The sequence below is a fragment of the Hypomesus transpacificus genome, chromosome 16 (genome assembly GCF_021917145.1).
Source record: "Hypomesus transpacificus isolate Combined female chromosome 16, fHypTra1, whole genome shotgun sequence".
NCBI classification, from domain to species: domain Eukaryota; kingdom Metazoa; phylum Chordata; class Actinopteri; order Osmeriformes; family Osmeridae; genus Hypomesus; species Hypomesus transpacificus.
The window spans coordinates 6,221,637-6,242,303 of NC_061075.1; the positions used below are offsets into that span (position 1 = coordinate 6,221,637).

The 20,667-nt window shown below is 41.6% G+C and overlaps 1 protein-coding gene across 5 annotated transcripts in view; it reads left to right on the forward strand.

Annotated features, from left to right (window-relative positions):
- tmem259 (transmembrane protein 259) overlaps positions 1 to 10,228 on the forward strand; it is an 87,109-nt gene extending 76,881 nt beyond the window's left edge. For 2 of the 5 annotated variants that reach the window (XM_047037207.1, XM_047037208.1), the window contains 4 exons: positions 2,013 to 2,096; positions 2,487 to 2,619; positions 2,836 to 2,935; positions 8,323 to 10,228. In XM_047037207.1, coding sequence (XP_046893163.1) covers positions 2,013 to 2,096; positions 2,487 to 2,619; positions 2,836 to 2,935; positions 8,323 to 9,135 — 1,130 coding nt within the window. In that variant the 3' untranslated portion in view covers positions 9,136 to 10,228. Of the gene's footprint in view, positions 1 to 2,012; positions 2,097 to 2,486; positions 2,624 to 2,835; positions 2,936 to 8,322 lie in introns of those variants that run through there. The other 3 variants (XM_047037210.1, XM_047037211.1, XM_047037212.1) reach the window with 3 other exon arrangements.
- Positions 10,229 to 20,667: the final 10,439 nt, after the last annotated feature.

The following is a 20,667-nucleotide window of genomic DNA, read 5'->3' on the forward strand; positions in this document are numbered from 1 at the left end:
GATGAACATAAGGTCGGAACAGCAACTCTTTTCAGCAACAGCTTCATAGCAAATCCTGCTTAACATTCACTACGTTTCCATGATGGTATCAATTCGAATCTAGCTTTATTCAGACAATGCTATTATTTGGGGCAACTGCTATTATCCTAATATATATATCAGTGAATAAACCGAGTCATTGGCCGAATGAAGTAATAAGCATGTCATATCCCAGTACGATATGTGGCGCTGTACGATATGTGGCGCTGTTTTAATTACAACTAGTGGTGATACAGACCTTTCCGCTAGACCTCTGCACCACTACCAACAACAACATCAACATTTCGAGAAAGACAGCGAACGGAGAGCAAGGTGAACCTATGTCAGCTCTGCCTTCAACACCATCATCCCCGCCCTGCTCCAGGACAAGCTCTCCCAGCTGAACGTGCCCGACTCCACCTGCAGGTGGATCACAGACTTCCTGTCTGACAGGAAGCAGTGCGTTAAGCTGGGAACACAAGTCTCTGACTCCCGGTCCATCAGCACCGGATCTCCTCAGGGCTGCGTCCTTTCTCCTCTGCTCTTCTCCCTGTACACCTCGAGTCATCCGTCTGTCAAACTCTTGAAGTTTGTGGACGACACCACCCTCATTGGGCTCATCTCTGACGGGGACGAGTCTGACTACAGGTGGGAAGCTGACAACCTGGTGACCTGGTGTAGCCAGAACAACTTAGAGCTCAATGCTCTTAAGACAGTGGAGATGGTTGTGGACTTCAGGAAGAACACAGCCCCACTCACCCCCATCACCCTGAGTGACTCCCCAGTCAACACTGTGGAGTCCTTCCGCTTCCTGGGCACCATCCTCTCCCAGGACCTCAAGTGGGAACTGAACATCTGCTCCCTCACCAAAAAAGCACACAACAGAGGTTGTACTTCCTACGGCAGCTGAAGAAATTCAACCTGCCAAAGACAATGATGGTGCACTTCCACACAGCCATCATTGAGTCCATCCTCACTTCTTCTATCACCATCTGGTACGCTGCTGCCACTGCCAAGGACAAGAGCAGACTACAGCGTATCATCCGCACTGCTGAGAAGGTGATCGGCTGCAATCTGCCTTCCCTCGAGGATCTGCACACCTCGAGGTCCCTGAGGCGAGCGAGGAAGATTGTGGCCGACCCCTCCCACCCTGGACACTCCCTGTTCCAGCTACTCCCCTCCGGCAGAAGGCTGCAGTCCATCAAGACCAAAACCTCATGCCACAAGAACAGTTTCTTCCCATCCGCTGTTGGCCTCTTTAACAAGGCCAAGGACTCACACTGACTCTAAATCACAATCTGCACAATGACACCCTGCACATTGCAATTTGCACTATTGTATCGTTTGCACTATCTGTATTTTAGGTTAGATTGTTAATTATATTTTATATTTTATTTTATATTATTTTTTATTCCCCTTAGTATTAGCTAGACCCCCCTAGTATTAGCTAGACTTTGCTCCTTTTGTATAGTTAGTCCACATATTTAAGTTCCAATATTCCTATATGTTTAATGTATGCACCTCCCTGCCAAAGTAAATTCATTGTTTGTGTAAACATTCATGGCGAATAAAATCCCTTCTGATTCTGATGTCCCTCTACATTTCGTGCATGATGACAATAGGAGTACTGCGAATGCAAACAGCGCTATTGGCACTTGGCTCGCATTGTTTGTTTGTTTCTGCCGGGCCGGCTCCCGGCATTCTTTGTAATTCCATTGAAGCACAGCTAATTTGGGGGCATGACAAAGGTACAGACCAGAGCCAAAAAATTTATGGATGGACTTTTTGAAACCGCTCGTTTTACAGCAGCAGTTTCAAATTGTGAGATTTAGATAGGAAAGAGGTGTCAATGGACTTTGAGATTTACTATATGTCCATTTAACCCACCGAACTGTCGTTATTCAACTAGGACAAGATAAACTCGGTTTTGCAATCAATGACCATCCAAATTGTATGATAATGTGTTTTCGTTTTGATCTTTTTTCCCCCCTCAGTGGACTTACTGCAGATGTTGGAAATGAATATGACTATTGCCTTCCCTGCGGCTCCTCTGCTCACTGTCATTCTGGCCCTTGTGGGTAAGATCCTTCAAGTGGTTTGGACCATACCTAGAAATAACAATTCTATTGTATTCTGTTAATAAGCGCACAGTAAATTAAGATATTGTTTGCCTTTTTTGATGAATTTCTATCCTCTTATGCACATGACTGAAATGTTAATGATTAATTTGGCTTGTTAATTTGTCTTTCCTTCCTTTAACCATCCAGCGGTTTGGAATTAAAGTAGAACACCTCTGTGGGATCTGGCATTGCATTTTTTGTAGTGCGTATAAGTCATGTGCATACAGTTTCTACATAGTAGAACACATGCATTGTTTGTGACAAAGTGAATTTTCTGCATTTCTTCATAAATATGGGGGAAGGGACCAAGTTCAGACACTTACATAGTTTCCCCCATCCTTTCCACAGGCATGGAAGCCATCATGTCTGAATTTTTTAATGACACAACCACAGCATTCTATATCATCCTAATTGTGTGGTTGGCTGACCAGTATGATGCTATCTGCTGCCACACCAACACAAGCAAACGTCACTGGCTGAGGTAAAACCCCAAAACATCTGTACACACCAACACTGGTCATGTAAGGGGCTTGTTTGGTGCCAAAGCAAATCCACACACTACACCAATACAATTGAGAAATGGGATCACACAAGCATAAGCCAAACTCAGCTGCAATTTGTCATGCTATTCATACTTTTTACTCACTTATGTTTGTGGCAATTTCAGCTAAGACAGTCCCTGTTGTTTTTATTCAAGGTTCTTCTATTTGTATCACTTTGCGTTCTACGCCTACCACTACCGTTTCAATGGGCAGTACAGCAGCCTGGCACTGGTCACTTCCTGGCTCTTCATACAGGTGATGTGGAAGTTCAATTAGTCTATGCCTTTAAAAAGCATTCAGACTCCTTACATTTGTACAGATTTAGTTATTTTGGGACTTAATTTAGATATTCTATTTACAAAGTCCTTAAGGGATGAATGCAACAAAAAAAAGTGTATTAGGTTGCTTCCACTGTTAAAAAAGGGGAAACACCCAGGATGACCTTAAGCAATTTATTAGTAGTCAATAAAATAGGATAAAACCATAAGGTTTAAAAGTGATGGCAAATGACCCCTGTAGAATAAGCATAAGTTCCAAATCCACCAAACATCCTGAGCTGGGGGTGTGGTCGAATTAACCAGCTGTTGTCCATCTCGTTGATCCCTCAATCTAAATCAACAAATATAAAGTATATAACTGAATAAAAATAGCCAAATAACACATGCACATATTAGGATCAAGTGAAACGACAACAGCTTCAATGAATGTCCCACTTATATTCAGCAGGTTTTTTCACCACAAAATCTTAAATATTTGTGGTGAAAAAAGCTGCTAACACTAGCTAACTAGCTAGTCGCAGTCACAAATGGCACAATGTCATACAACATTGGCCTTTTTAGTGCAAATCTTGTTCAGTGGGGACAGACGCAGTGAACATTAAGTTTTAAGCCATTTTGCTACTTGCATAGCTAGCTCCAGCTGACAGAAAAGACAGACCAGGGTGGTGTTATCGCAGGAAATATGGCATGTCGCCCTGTTTGTTCTGCAGCTGTTTCTCCGTTTTTGTTAGCTAGCTACCAGCAGTTAGCTTCCAGGAGATAGTTGGCTAGCTATAAATGCTACAGCACAGTAAATGATTAGCCTAAGAGAAAATGCCACAGGCACAGACAAGGATGATAATGTCTCATGTGTAGCTAGCTTGATATGCTATCCTGTGATATCAACATCTTGTGTTTTAAGCAAAAAGTATCGCTAGCGCTAGCAGTAGGGCAGGGGTCGGCAAGTAACTTGGGCCACGGGCCAGTATTTTTCCTCGCCACTAGACGGCGGGCCAGAGTCTGGGTTACTGCCTATTTAGACGCTGCGATAGGTGCCCTTGCGATACGTGCACTCGCAACAACTAGGCCTATATGGAGAATGGGTAGGTCTACTACAAATAGCTAACGATAATAAACCATGTGCATGAGCCCATTGGTGGTCTGTTAACGAACTGTATCAACATGGTCGTCACTGTCATCCCAACGTGGTGGGTCGTCATCGTTGGTGCACATAAATACTGTCATCAAGTGAGAATAGGATTACTAGGACCTAGTCAAGGTTTTAATGTGAGGTGAAATCGGAACTTCACATTAATGCGAGCAAAAATTTAATTTTTTACCTGGCTTTTTCAGTTCCTCCTGGGATCTTATCCCTTCCATTTTATTTTTTTCGCTTCAGCTTAATCTAGCTAACTCCCTCCACAACAATAAATTATGGTTTATGTTTGAGAAACATGCGCGACAACTGAACTGCACTTTTTAATGCACGGTCTGATCATGCGCTTAATTAGATTAAAACATAATGTAGCCTATTAGCTTACTTTTCAGTCACACAGTAACTTAACAAACTTAAGGCATATATGCCTGATATATGCCTGATGATATATCCTGTTATTCGGTGTGTGAAAAAAACAAAGAGAAAGCAGGCGATCTTCTGGCCCAATTTATAAGCGGGCAAAGCGGCCCACCGTGAATTCTCCCTATTCTCCCGATGGCCATTCCGGGCCTGAAACTATAAATTAATAAGCAATGTCGTGGGTGGTGCTATCGGGGTGCTTTGGTCTTTCTTGGGGGTGCTGAAGCACCTGCTAGCCCCTTCCTAGCGCTGCCATAGAGAGCGCTGCCCATGATTACTAACCATAACTGTGCTTTCACCTCAGGCGATCTGTCAGCCGTGAGGTGTAGCGATCATATGGTAGCGATGACATGGCGAAAAAATACTTCAGAAAAGTCAATAAGTGTATTCGACTTCATGCAGCGACGGCAGCGCCGACAGCCGGCTGCCTTGAAGCTGAGAATGCCATTGGTTACTTCAAGTCAACCGGGCTGCAGGCGACGCCGGCGCTGCATGAAGTCGACAACATCTAATGACACCATACCCAGTTTCCGGTTTCAAAATAAAAGTCGACGGGGAAAAAAACGTTATAAAAAATATATAATTGGAAATATTTTGACGGGCCAAATAAAATCGCTGGCGGGCCACAATTGGCCCGCGGGCCGCCTGTTGCCGACCCCTGCAGTAGGGTTTTAAAACTGAAGTGTACTCAGAGAATGTCTAATAAAGAGAGAACTCCCACTCTCGGGAAACTTCCGGGTTCTGAAATGGTTGCAGTTCCACTCAAGTTCCATATGAGGGCGCTAACGGTCGATTGCAGAATGAATGGAGGTCTATGGAGCTACACCCCTCAAAATCCACTTTTCTCAGGATATAATTTTTTGTCTAGTAATTTGAATTCTGAAATCGAAAGGAAAGGCAAAAAAAAATACACACCATTCGGTGTTAGATTTTTTTTAAAGTCGCCTTTCTGTTCTAAAAAGCCTTTGAAAATGGCATTGACGTCATACACATCGTACGACCAGAGCTACTGCTTGACGGCAAGCTCTGGTTACTTCCACTTTACTCTCGAGGCATCGACAACACAGCTGACAGGTTAGGCTCTCCCTGTCAATACACATGCTAGAAAGAGTTTTGGCTTGCTAATGTTGTTGCCAATGTTGCTAATGCTCTGACATTCTGGTTCTGCTTCGGATGCCATCAAGCAGGATCTCTGGTCGTAGTCAGTCCTTCACTAACCAATCAGCATTCGTTAGCAGAATGCTAGCGTGTTATGGGCCACAACGACTTACCATGTAAGAAATCGAAAGGACATAAGTACTCGTTCATTCAACCTTTGACCTGTAATCTACGTTGAACATGCAAAAACTACATTAAAATCTGAGATTTATCAACAACAATCAGACGAAAGAGACAAATTTAGCCGTTTAGCTCCATAGACTCCCATTCATTTTGCACTCGACCGAGATCACTCCCAATGGAACTCTGGTGGAACTCCAACAAAATTCTTAATAGGGAGTGGGCAGGCTCTCCTTATACAGGCTCTGGTGTACTCTTCTTTGTTCTGAATTGCAATCCCATATTACCGTATTTCTTAGAATAAACGCCGCCGTCGAATAAACGCTGCACCAAAAATGAACATTGGGCAATAAACGCCGCCCTCGATTAAACGCTGCAACAAAATAAATTTGAAAACGGTTATTTAATTGGTTAAATTAAAACACAGTATTTATTACACAAGTAGATCACAAGTGTATAATTCCCTCGAAAGCAATGGCAGACACAAGTGGCTTTCTTGCTACAAGTTTGAAGCTTCTTCTCCAAATCCACCGTGAAAACTAAACCCACAGTATAACGGGAAAAAAAAGACCACATTAGCCTAAATATGAACATACGATAACATGCACAGCATGAAAATAACGTATCACCAAAGTAAAATACAGACACAAAACAACATGGTTGCATGCTGTACACAAGGGAAAAAAGGTTTTCTTAGATCGCTGGAATCCGAACCTTAAACTTTTATCGGAGCATTAAATGGTCCGTGCTTTGCTTGCTGTTAGCTTGTCGACTCTCTCACTCACGAGTGTTCCAAAAGGCCTTCAAAATAAATGCACTGTACTCTTACCAAAGTCACTTAATAATACTGAATGCAATTTTATATATATATATTATAACAATTCAAAATTATGACATTGGTTGAAAACAAATTATACATTATAATAATGTAACTGCGACAATTACATGTAGCCTACAATATAGCGAAGTGGCTGACTTAACCACTGGCGAATTCGACTTTCATCAACCCCAAGTTCGCGTGCTACCGATCTTTGCGTTTCGGCATGCTGCTTCAGATTTCTACACAATTTAGTCACACGCATGGCTTCAATTTTTATACTAGGCTTTGTGTTTGACCTCCTTGTCTATTCTTTGTTTGTCTATGGCCGCACTTCAGCTGCAATCCTCTAAATCTCTCTTACTAATTAAACGCCGCCCTCGAATAAACGCTGCACCAAAAATTATCATTGTGCAGCGTTTATTTGAAGAAATACAGTAGTTTAGATAGCCTTGTAGTTACTTCAAAAGCAAAACAAACCTAGGTAGCTACCATTCTTACCATACTTTTTAGTTACATTTACTCAATCATTTTTGTGGACTAGCATATCCTAGTAAAAAAAAATCTGTAGTTACATCAACAAATGTAATTCCTTGTGTTATAGTCTATGCTAAAAAATGTTTTTATAAATTGTTGCAAAATGTGAAACGCTTCAAACACTGATTTTTGTTGAGTGTCCCTGAAGCTCTGGGAATTCCAAGATGTTATCCTCTGGTGTTCAACGACTGGAAAAGTTCAAGTTGGTCTAAATTAGCCAGCTACTTTAGTGGCTATGTTTATGTGTGTTCAGTGCATCTGGAAAGTATTAACAGCACTTAACTTTTTCCTCTTGTTGTTATGTTACAGTCGTATTCCAAAATTGATTTTAAAAAAAATATTCTTAAAATTCACACAATACCCCATAACGATTAAGTGAAAATATTTTGGCTTAATTTTTGTACAGTGGAATGAAGTGGAGACATGTCGTCCATCTTTATATACAAGTCAATGGCTGCCACACACGTCAAGTCAATAACTTCGGGGTTACAAAAACATTTCCAAATCAAGTTCAGTCAGTGGCACGTTTTTCCATTAGTTTTTTGGGGTTTTGGAATTCTCAATTGAATAACAAATGAATTAATGATATCCTGATTCTGACGCCTTAACATGCCACTATAATGCCAATAATAACATCATTCTTACCCTACGTTTGTCTTGTCATGAACATAATAATGTTCATTACAAAACTGTTAAATAGAAAATAATGGGAATACAATTTGTATGTGTGCAACCATGTGCAAAACTGGCTACTGCAGGGCAGGCAAGTGTAGATTATCAAGCCCTTTATCCCTGCACTCAGTCAGCTCCAGGTAAATCAGCGATCGGCTAATGTTCTCTTTTGTGCTCGTGCCCTGTTAAATGCAATACCAATACTATCGGAAATGCAATACCACCAAGATATGACTTGGACAGTGCCTCAGGGAACTGCTTTTTTTGTGGTGCCAATTTAGTTGCTGTTTTAGTTCTTCAAATCTCTAGGATTCAATTATAAATATTAGTATGCTGTTGTTGACATTCAGACTATATACGTTCTACAAATAACTAGTAATAACTGTCTTTTAACATTTACTATCATACATTGTTAGGGAACTGGGCTTAAGTCTGTAAATCCATAACCATGTCGTAAACCATTTATTAACCATGACCTGCCTTCTATTCCGTCATCTATCCACAGCACTCAATGATCTATTTCTTTCACCACTACGAGCTACCTGCCATCCTGCAGCAGATCCGCATCCAGGAGATGCTGCTTCAGAACCAGCAGGCGGGCCAGGGCAACCAGACAGCCCTGCAGGACAATATCAACAATAATACAACTTCAACCAGTGCAACCCAATCTATTCCTGCTGCCATAGCTCCAGCTCAGGTAGGGGAAGCAATTGATCAGAACAGCACACCAAGAGAACCCCAAGTTGCTGCCCAGGGCCAAGGTCCCATGCAGGTCTCTCAGCCCAGTGACCTCGCAATGATGGGTGAAGCTACATCTGACCTGAACTGGATGGCAGAGACTGCCGCCATCCTCACTGAGGCATTTTCCACCTCGGCTCCCCAGCAGATTGGTGAATTCCTGCTGGATAGTGCAGAAGGGTCTGGAGTGGAGTTGGTTGAGGTTGATGGAGTGGAAAGCTCAGAAAAAGGCCTCAGCGTAGTGGCAGAGATCCAGATGGGAGTAGCAAGTGGAGGTGAAGCAGCAGGGGGAGTTGGAAATATAAATGCTGGTAGTCCCAGTATGGTAGCAGTAGAATCAAAAAGCATAGGTGATTTTAGTCACAGTGCACATGCTTCAGGCCCACTGTTTTGTCACTCTGTTCAAAACGAAGGTACCCAAAGAGGAGAGACTGACCTTCAGATGTTCAGCCCCGCCTCTTCCCAAACGGACTGTAGAGATAGCTCCTTGGCACCCATATCCCCCCCCAAGCAGACCAAGACAGACTGGGACTCCAAGAAATATGACCCCTCAAATTCTATCAAACCCACTCAATGTTGAGTCCACTTATCACTTTCTCGCATTATGTATGCTTCACTAGTCATTCACAATGCAAAGTGGAACAGAGGAGAGGGGAAAAGACAGAAATGGACTGGTACAGACAAAAATATGCCCTTCTGCACATTAGCTGTGGACTAGGGTAGCTTTTAGTTTTCAACTGCATAAGGCCGGACTTGTCAGTTTCATGTTCTCTTTGGAAGTATGTTTAGAATGTGTCACATTTCAGGTAAGCATTTGTAATCATTTTTAAGGCTACTATGATTTGATTACCATGTGATTTAGTCATGAATGATTATTAAAGAAATACACTTTTCCAAAATTGTGTTCAACTAAAGACTGTACAACAAAGACAAAGATTTGAACCCACGTTTTCTGTCTTACCTAATTCATTTACTGTGCATATGTGCAGTTTGACACAACTCAATGGTAACATTTTTACCAATTTGCCACAAAAAATACATGAATTGTTTGACAATATATTGTGAAAGAAATGTATAGCTGAAGGATCAGTTGTTGTATTAAAATGTGTAATTAGTCAGTAAACTCAAAATCAATATTTCATTTAGTAAGAAATGTCTATTTGAAAGAAAAGGAATTCATACACGAGACCTACTCAAAATGTTGTGTCTTAAAACGTATGTCTGTCCGAAAGAAGCTCAACCATATGCTGAAAATGTTCATGGAAAATTATAATGGAATGAAGCCTATGTGTTTACATATTCAGTGTATGTGTTAAAGTAGCAGACCAATATATTTTACAACTTGCTTCTTTTTGCTTCTTAACAAAGTTGAAATCCTCAAAAAGTTGGAAGTCATTTTGCCACATCATTTGCATACAGAAATTATTTTGCTGTGAGCAACTGCATAGTATTTACTGCTGGGTGGAGAAATGCACAACATTAAAGATTCCAAACTGGAACCCTGCTTTAAAATGTGTTGAAATGTTATTTGAATAGCCTCATTGTGTATGTTGTGTCATTAAAGTTTCTTTATGAAAAGCAATGTCTTTAACTGAATTCACCAGAGAAGCATTTTCTTTTCTGACACATACATTTGTTTTTTATCTACAGTCCCCCTACATATGTAACATGACAGTAAAAGATGCATATGTGGCAGAATTGCAAAATCAGTCTTTATCTTTGTCGCTTTTAATAATTCACTTCTGCAATTTTACAATTGCATAAAAGTGAGTATTTAGTTGCACTAATGCTGAATCACCAAATATGCAACTGTCTATTGACATGTTTTGCCAAGACTGCAGCCATTTTCAGCTGATATTTGTTTCATTGTGTCTTTAGGAATATTACATTGACCATACATAGTTGGAAATAAAAGTTAATATATTTCCAATGAGGCTATTCACATATTTTCACCTGACTTTGGTATTAACTCAAGAAATCCACACTTATAGAAATCACAAAATTAAAATCCCACCATTGGTAGAATTTAAGGCATGAGTTTTTGCTTCCAAGTCAAGTGTCCATCAGTTACAAAAATGTTTATAACATACCATCCAAGCTAACTACAGACAATTGTATTGAATAGTCAAAAACATTGCACCCTGATACATTACCACTGAAAGAAAAACCATGCATAACGTTAAATAAAAATCTATACATGTATTTAGTCGTGAATTTCATGACAGAATTTCACTTCTAAATTCATGTGATTATCTCCTTACATACCTCAATTGGGTAAGTATTTCACCTAATTCTGACAATCCAGTATTATACACTTACCTAAGGGGCTTCAGATTTTAAATTATTATGGTTAAGTTAGATATCCACTGATTTTTAATAAGTTTAAAACTAAAAGATATTTCTTGATTAGATGTCTTTATTTTGATGATGATGCATTTGTTCATTCAAGTTTATATCCAAAATCCCTTTAATACTATAGGTTCACCTGCATTGTCTTTCATACAGGAGAATTGGATTATGGTTTTCTTTACATATGCTTCCTCATACTGTCACAATGTGACAAAGACTTTCCATTTTGTATTGCTTTAAAGTGGTTTTCATCTCCTTAAATAATGTTTTCAATGCCTTTGCATTGTTTTTTATGTAACTTCTGGGTGAATGGCTTCCCATGAACTATGACAATTCTAACATGCAAATCTTGGTGGTTTAAAAATGGGAATAGGGTTTTGCCATATACATTGGGTGTCACTAGTCAGTAATTTAATGTGTACAGTAGTGCAACACACTACATGACAGTGCTTGGATTTCATCCAATAACAGGTCAAACTGACTCAAATCAACTGTATTTAATCATATCCACATACTACTGACAAGGCTTCAGGAGACTTTCCGTATTGTATTGCTTTAAGGTAAAGAAGAACATTAACATGTTCTCCGTTCTGTTTTGTAAAGTGATGGATATTAATTACATATTGTGTCTTTTTAACTTCAGAAACACGCACAAATATAGTTGCAAGCAGCGATGCAGGTTCCTCTGCAAAAAATTGCAAAATACTATAAAAATGTACATTGTAGATGATCAAGAGTTGGACAACAAAAGAGCCATTCTACTTCATGTTTGGTCAACAACAATTGGCTGAATGGGGATTTGAACTCATGAGCATAAGGTTACAAGTCAGTCTCTCTATCCTCTCAGCTACACACCAACTGTTGAGATTTTCTTAATAGAAAAAGCAGAGTATTAGCTTTGGTCAGCTTTGGGACAAAGCGGTTGACATTTCAATGTGAAATTGCACACGGTATTTCAGAATGATGTCGTCCTGTCTAACTAAACAGATCATCAATATCATGACAGGCCCAAAGACTGTGGTTGGATTTGAACCTGTGACCTTACACTTTGTAGGATACCATCCGAACCCATTGAGCCATCTCAGTGATGGGAAGTAATGATGTCAGTTACTGTATAAAAAAAGGAAGGCTCCTATAGCACGCATTGTTAGATTTCGCCAAAGTTTAAACAGTTGTAATTCAGTGATCTTTTGACATATCAAGGTGAAATTGCAAATGGAATTTCAGAATGATGTAATCTTGAAGCCAATAAGGTTTTAAAAAAAAAAACACCAGTCAAAATTATATTTGATTTATTGACATAAAGATATTGCGGCAATGTGGACACTCACATAAATACACCCCTTTCAGCTATTTAGCATTTCTTATTCCATTTCATCCTATATTTCATCCTATATAAAGACAGATGTATTTTACACATCTGTAAGACATTTCAAGTCAATTGGATCTATGGTTCATGAGGAAAATGGTTTTGAAGGTTGTACCAAATTTGGACTGTACAGCAAAGTCTATCAAGGTGGACCGTATGGGTCCTTGAGGCTTTTTTGTTCCCCATGAGAAATAAGGCATGTATACCAATTTTCTGGCATTTTGGAGAAATGGGGCGCAGAGGAAATCACGTAGACTTTGGGCATGGCTTATATTGCCACCTATGGGCGTACGTGGGACACTAGCCGTCTGGGAGTAGTGAGTGACCTGTTGTATCATTGGGCCAAATTTGAAAAAATCGGGTCATGGACTTTTTGAGCTATTGAGCCATTTCATGGAAAAGAAAAATAAGAATGCTAACAAAAACAATAGGTTCCATCCTACCGGAGGAACCCTAAATAGCCATTGTCCTACATACTAATTAACCATCAACCATATTATAGATTTGTATTTAAATGAGAGAGATCGTATTAGGACTTCAAAATAAAACTTTTTCAAACCCTTTATGGTTGCAACTTTATTTTTAACAATTGAATTTGTTATTAAGCTTCCTCCTGTAGGAGGACTTATTGTATTTGTTGGTTTTATTGTTATTATTAATTATTTAAAAAGTGTGCACCGGATACAATGTGGGATGAAATCGCGATACATCGTTTCTAACATCTTTGCGAACACCTTCAGTATTTAGAAATTTGACCAATGATTTGTGACCAATAATGTTTATTTAGATAGTTTCTTAAGCACGCTCTTATCTCCACTGCTGTCAGTGGCCGATTCTCGTGAAGTCTCTCCGCAAAGTTTCGTGCGAGTTGGAGCTGGAGGCTTGTTCGGGCGATGGTTGGCGGGAGGAAGAGTTACACGTTCCTACAGATTACAATAGACCAATTATCACCCTACATCACACAACTGTCAAGCAGGCTCAACTGCGCATGTGTGTTGCAAAAGACGAACTCCCCGTTCTATTACTCTTGGAGTGTCGTTCAGGTCATCATATATCACTGGGCACTGGATTGCAGGGCTTGATATTAACTTTTTGAGGCTCTTGGCCTTTGGACAAATACATTTACGTTTCATTGTCTATGCACAAAAGTCACTTGACCCCGATACCCTTAATTAGCCTGTCCAAGTGATCGGGCAAAACTAGCCTGGCTAACGGAGGTCGCTTTCTCAGGCAAATGACGAATGAAACAGACAGGTTAAAGAAATCCGAGATCCTGGCTATCTTCACCAGACTCGTATCTACATTAGGCAGTCCTCCCTGACTTTTCTGGTGTAGAATGGAGTGAAATACAACATTGTGCACACTGCAGTGAGCGAGTCTGACTGAGGCTAAAGTCAAAACAGTGTAACTGGGATGTAGTCTCACTCAGATTGCCAGTTTAAACAAATCAGAAAAATTATCGGACCAGCTGACTAAAAGCAGAATTCCCATATCTCTTGAAAGCTACCTTGCTCGACTTTTTAAATTTAGAATTGACAGTAAAAGTGTAAAATTATGAACTTTGTGACATGACGTGAAGACATGGTGGCCGCTCGACTATGCGGTCTGTACCGGGCGACATTCTCACTCAAATTTCAAGACTTTCGTGACCCAAATCAAAATTCTGATGCGACAAATCATTAGGTAATCGCTTTCTCTCCTATAGGCATGTCCTCCTCGACGCTTTTGGTCTTTTTAAATCTAACTATTTGTATTATCCGTGTGTCCTACTGCCATTTAAAATGCTATCCCTTCCCGGTTTTCTGCAGCCACAGTGCGCGCGCATCCCGATTGTTTACAAACAAATAATTGGTCTATAAATCCAAGGTTTGGCAACATTTCGGATTCTAAAAGAAAGATGGGCAATTTGACAAGACCCATGCAATGGGCAAGATATATCGTATTGCTATAAAGTACACAGGCAGCGCACGGCTAATTTAGGTAGTCACCTGAAGAGGCTACATGGTATTTGTGTGGAGACGTCTGCCTCCCCCTAGGATTCAGCAATGGCTACAGTCAGTGGCTAGCTCCAGCGGTACCCCTAGCAAGAATAGGAAGCTATTTTCCGACAAAACAAATCCCTATTGTGTACGACAAAGTAAGACGAGAGATAGCTGAGTCATTGAGAAAAATCTTAGGTAGGACGTTGATTCAACATGGTAGACAGCTGCTGTGCGCCGGGATGCCTGAACCATCGGGAAAAGATAAAGGGAGAGCATTTTAGGATTCCTAAAATCCAGAAAGAAGAACCACGTAATTCCTGACAACCATCTATGGCTTCAACTGAGGATCATTCAGTCTCTTGGAATGACTTAATTCTAATAAATATGTAATGGCATTTTTGTGATGACAATTACACTGATATAATGTACATATACCCTCCCTCGGTAATCTGCGTTTTTACTCAAGTGAGCAGCCTTTGTAAATACAGTTTTATGTCTTATTATACGCCTGAAATGGGCGCAATCATTTTAGTAGGATAAATGAGGCCCACAATGTCATCAGAATTTCCACCACAATAGCAATTGTCTTAGATGCCTTGTTGAGGTTGCAAAAAAATGTTGACACGTTCTGGTCATGTCAAAAGCCAGCAGGTTTCTGGTCTACAATTTTTGATGTAGGCCTATTGTCTCAAATTCTTGGAACAACTGTACAACCTTGTGTGTTGATTGCTATATTTGGTGTTCCAAATGAGGAAGCAAGCATGTCCAAAGATCAACTCAACATCATAGCATTTGAATCTTTGCTGGCAAGAAGGCAGATCTTACTCCATTGGAAATCAGTATCCTACTCAGTGCAGCACAATGGCTGAATGTTATTTTTACATTTGGAGAAGATTACATTTGCAATTAGAGGTTCTGACAAATTCCAGACAGTCTGGTGTTGTAGAAAAAACATCATACTGTTGTAATGATGAAAATGGGTAATGATTAGATTTAATGAAACTTGTAATCACTTTTTAGTACATGCTGTATTATTGGAAACCATATTAGTGTAAGTTATATTATTGGAAACCAGATGCAAAGCTGTTGACTGATTATTGTTATCCATAGACAATGGTAGAAGAGATAAAGCCCAAAATATTAAGATCTGGATAATTAGGGGCTGAGTGGGGGAGAAGAATATGTGTGTGTATTAAATCATTGTTCATCATCGTTTAATGCATTAGGCTTAATGTTGTAGCCTATGTAGGCTATTTAAGTTAATTTTCTATCAATGTTGAACATATTGAACTGATGAGAATAAATAAATTAGAATATACATGGTAAATGCTCTTGTGGTTAGTGGTAACTGAGTTAAATGTTTGTACTCGCTGTGATATATTGTTTTTATTGTTGCTTGTTTTTTCCACAGGTACACTTACATTTCTGCATTTAGCAGACGCTTTTATCCAAAGCGACTTCCAAGAGAGAGCTTTACAAAAGAGCATAGGTCACTGATCATAACAATGAGGTAGTCCCAAACATTGCAAGCAGCCAAAACATGAATCATACATTGTGGAAAAGGAAAAAAAGAACAATCAACAGTAAAATATTTTACAGCGAGTACAAGAGTTAACTTCGTTATAACTAACCTACAAGAGCAACAAACAAGAGTCATTGTGATCCTGGAGGAAACTAACATCAGGTCCAGCCAATTATCCAAAGTGCCGTTGTACTCCCGGAACAAGTGCGTCTTGAGCCTTTTCTTGAAGGTGGGGAGACAGTTAGTGTCCCTGATGGAGGTGGGGAGATGGTCCCACCACTGGGGGGCCAGGCAGGAGAAGAGCTTGTGTTGGGATCGGGTGGTCTTGAGCGGTGGGACCACCAGGCGGTTGTCTGAAGAAGCCCGTAGGTGGCGGGTGGGGGTGTAAGGCTGCAGGAGAGACTTGATGTAGTCGGGTGCAGTCCCGTTCACTGCTCGGAAGGTCAGTACCAGGGTCTTGAATCTGATACGGGCTGTGATGGGTAGCGATAGATAGCGAGAGATGAGGAGCGGGGTAACATGGGAGCGTCTGGGTAGATTGTAGACCAGGCGGGCCGCTGCGTTCTGAATCCTCTGAAGAGGGCGGTTGCACATGCTGGGAGACCAGTGAGCAGCGAGTTGCAGTTGTCCAACTTGGAGAGGACAAGTGCTATGACTAGCAGCTGGGTGGAGTGCTCGGACAGGTATCTCCTGATCTTACGGATGTTGTATAGGGTGAATCTACACGACCGGGAGACTGCAGCAATGTGGGCCGTGAGGGAGAGCTCGTCATCCATGGTAACCCCAAGGTTCCTGGCAGAGAATGAAGGGGACACCGTCGCAGATCCCAGTGATTGCGAAATCGTGGGAGATGGAGGGTTTAGCCGGGATGATGAGAAGTTCTGTTTTGGCGAGGTTCAGCTGGAGGTGGTGCTCGGTCATCCAGGCGGAGATGTCTGTGAGGCAGGCCTCAATCCTAGCTGAGATCACCGGATCAGTCGGGAACAACAGGTACAGCTGCGTGTCGTCAGCGTAGCAGTGGTAGGAGAAGCCATGGGAGGTGATGATTGGTCCAAGTGAGGTGGTGTACAGAGAGAAGAGGAGGGGTCCAAGGACGGAGCCCTGTGGGACACCAGTGGAGAGCTAGCCTCCCCAGGAGACCTGGTAGGATCTTCCCGACAGGTAGGATGAGATCCACTGGAGTGCAGTGCCAGTGATGCCCATCTCAGAAAGTCTGTAGAGCAGGATCAGGTGGTTAACCGTATCAAACGCTGCAGAAAGGTCCAGCAGAATGATGACGGATGACCTGGAAGCCGCTCTGGCAGACTGGAGGGCGGTGGTGACTGAAAGGAAGGCAGTCTCTGTGGAGTGGCCAGTCTTGAAGCCCGATTGGTTGGGGTCAAGCAGGTTGTTCTTAGAGAGAAAGTTTGACAGTTGGTTAGATACAGCACATTCAATTGTTTTTGAAAAGAAGGGTAACAATGATACCGGTCTGTAGTTCTGGAGGACGGCAGGGTTAAGGGAGGGTTTTTGAGTAGAGGGGTAACTCTAGCCTGTTTGCAGGCAGAGGGAAAGGTGCCAGAGGTAAGAGAGGAGTTTAGGACATGGGGAAGAAAAGTTATGATGCAGGGGGAGATGGTTTGAAAGAGAGGGGAGGGGATAGGATCAAGGGGACAGGAGGTGGGGCGATGAGAGAGAATGAGGTCAGAGATCTCTGCCTCGGACAGGGGAGAGAAAGAGTTTAGACATTTAGTTGGGTCAGTCATGGAGGGTGAGAGGGTAGGAAAGGTGGGTTTGGGGAACCGACTGCTAAGTCGTCTGCTGTCAGGGTGGAGGGAGGGGGTAGGGGAGGTGGGTTAAGAAGGGTGGAGAGAGGGGAAATAAAGTTTGTGGGGGTTTGAAGCAGAGTTAATTTTGTTCAGAAAGTTGAGGGTTTTAGCACCAGTTATGTGAGAAGAGAAGGATTTAAGGAGGGAGTGATACTTATCAAGGTCCAGACCGTCTTTGGACTTGCGCCATCTCCTCTCAGCTGCTCGAAGGGTGGACCGTTCTTCACGAATAACATCCGTAAGCCACGGGCAGGAGGGAGAAGATCGTGCAGGCCTGGTTGACAGGGGACAGAGAGAGTCAGATGATGCAGTTAAAGTGGTTAACGAGGTGTCGGTGGCAGTGTTAGTGGGGTGGGACGAGAACTCGTCAATGGGAGGGAGGGAGGATGTTACAATAGAGGAGAAATGGGAGGGGGATAGGGAGCGGAGGATGCGCCGGAAAGTTACAAGGGGAGGGGAGGTAGGAGGGGTTGGAGGGAGAGAGATAGAGAATTGGATAAAGTAGTGATCAGAAATGTGCAGTGGGGTTACAGAGGTTAACAGAGGTCAGAAAAAAAATGTAACATGTAATGTACTGTTTTTGCTGTTTAATAATAGAAAACGTACATCCTACTCCAGAAGAAATGTAAACCATTTTCTGTTTCTAAGCATACTTCTTAAAAGTATATCAAAAGTGAACTATTTTCCAAGCATACTTAAAAGTATATTAAAAGTTAACTATTTTCAAAGTATACTTCTTTAAAGTATATCAAAAGGGAACTAAGTGTACTATCCATATTTGAGTATACTTATAGTATACTTTAATATTCTTCTTTTTTGTAAGGGTTATAGCGGTTCATGTTGTTTAATTGTAACTGGTTTAACTACATGCTCTTGTGGTTCTTCCCTTTGACACTTATTTTGGTTGTTCACAATATATGCTTCATGTTATGGCTACTCGCAATGTTTTAGGGCTATCTTGTTGTTGTTATTATCAGTGACCTATGCACTTTGTAAAGCTCTCTCTTGGAAGTCGCTTTGGATAAAAACGTCTGCTAAATGAATAAATGTAAATGTAATCATCGTTTTCCCATTGGGTCAGTGTTACAGGAAGGTCTGGTTAAGCACCAAGTCACGTTAAGCCTGACAGTTAGCCTGACCAGACTAGTTTTGCAGCCTAAGTTGCCATAGTAACCAAGTTCGAACTACGTTGAGCTAGCTTTATGGAGACGAATGAACTAGAAATTAGTCCGACTAACTGACATAAGTCTGGCTTATTCGGTAAACTGGCTTTATGGAACAGGCCTCTAATGAACACACAGGTAGCAGTTAACCAAAAAGGACACACATTCGTACCAACACAAGGAAACAAAAACTTAAAAGAAGTACCCAGCTAACACATTTACGTTGCCCTGACGTTGTCGCAACGTCACGCGATGACCAAACATACGTTGCCGCAACGTCTTTGGCGACGTTGCGGGACCGTGCATCTGTGGGGCGCCAGTAGGTTGCCGCAACGTCATCTTGTGACGTTGCCAGTCCGTAACCGCGACGTCGTGGCAACGTTAATTTTCCGACGTTGCCAGTCCGTAACCGCAACGTTGTGGCAACGTTATTTTTCGGCGTGGCCAGTCCGTAACCGCAACCTCCTAGCAACGTAATTTTCTGACGTTGCCAGTCCGTAACCGCGACGTCGTCGCAACGTTATTTTCCGACGTTGCCAGTCGGTAACCGCGACGTCGTGGCAACGTTATTTTCCGACGTTGCCAGTCGGTAACCGCGACCTCCTAGCAACGTTGTTTTGTGACGTTGCCAGTCCGTAACGGCGACCTCCTAGCAACGTAATTTTGTGACGTTGCTAGTCCGTAACTGCAACGTCAACAATTTACTTAATTATGAAGTAACCTATATTTCATATGCAGACCTCATTTGCCCAGAAGGCTACTTGTTTTGGTATAATAGATAGCCAACGTTAGGAGGAATATGTTTGTGTGATGTGTAGCCTGACTCAAGCTAAATCATAAACGAGGCAGCATTTCAGAATCATAAAGTGTTTTAATCGCCATGAAAGTTTGCACAGACAAGGAATTTACTTTGGCAGGAAGGTATATACATTCACCATATAGGAATCCTAAATATGTGGTCTACCTATACTAAAGGGGAGTCAGATGGCTGATCGGTTGGGAAATCAGGCTATTAAATCAGAAGGTTGCCAAATGATGTGTCCTTGGGCAAGGCACTTCACCTTACTTTCCTCCAGGGAATATCCCTGTACTTACTGTAAATAAGAGCATCTGCTAAAATGACAATGCACAAAGTATGCATGTAACATTTACAATTAAAAAACTAAAATGGCCAAAATATATACATACGTGATAAAAAGTGCCACTGCAAAACAAACACTGCAAAACAAACACTGCAAAGAAAAAAACACTGCAAAACAAACACTGCAAAACAAAAGTGCCAAACAAACAAAGTGCAAAAAATGAATTAAAATCTTCTTCCAGTCCCCGCTATGAGTTCTGTCTGTTGGCCCTGACAAGGAAGCACAAAATAAGTTAGTGTTCGATTAACATAATCGCACGTGTGAAAAGGGGCTATACAAGTCATTAAAAAAATCACATCTAAAATAATATACGTCATCAATTAAAATATTATGTGATTCTAGATTTGTGTCATAGCCATGTGAAAGATTGGATATGGAAGTTGCAAACATGATCATTCACCTGGCTGGTTTTGAATGGGCTGCCGGGGTGTGTTTGAGTGTTTCCTCTATGCGGAGCTCCACAGCTTTCTCTCCCAGTCCCGTCTTCTACTTCATCACAGCGTCTGGAATTAGAAGTCATTAACTTATTGTCAGCACCAATGTGAACGTTGAATGCGTGTAAGCCATAGTTTGTGGGATCTCCAAACACTTACCGCTCTCTTTCGCAACTCCAGCACCTTAAGGCACTCCTCAAGGTCTTGAAGTTCAGCCTGTGTTTGGGCCACCTGTAGGTCCATCACTGGCACCTCTTCAGTGTGTCTGCCCTGTGGTTGCCTGAACAGGAGAGCCTCTCGCTGGTTCTCTTCCAATGTCTCCATCTTCCGGAGCATAACCTGT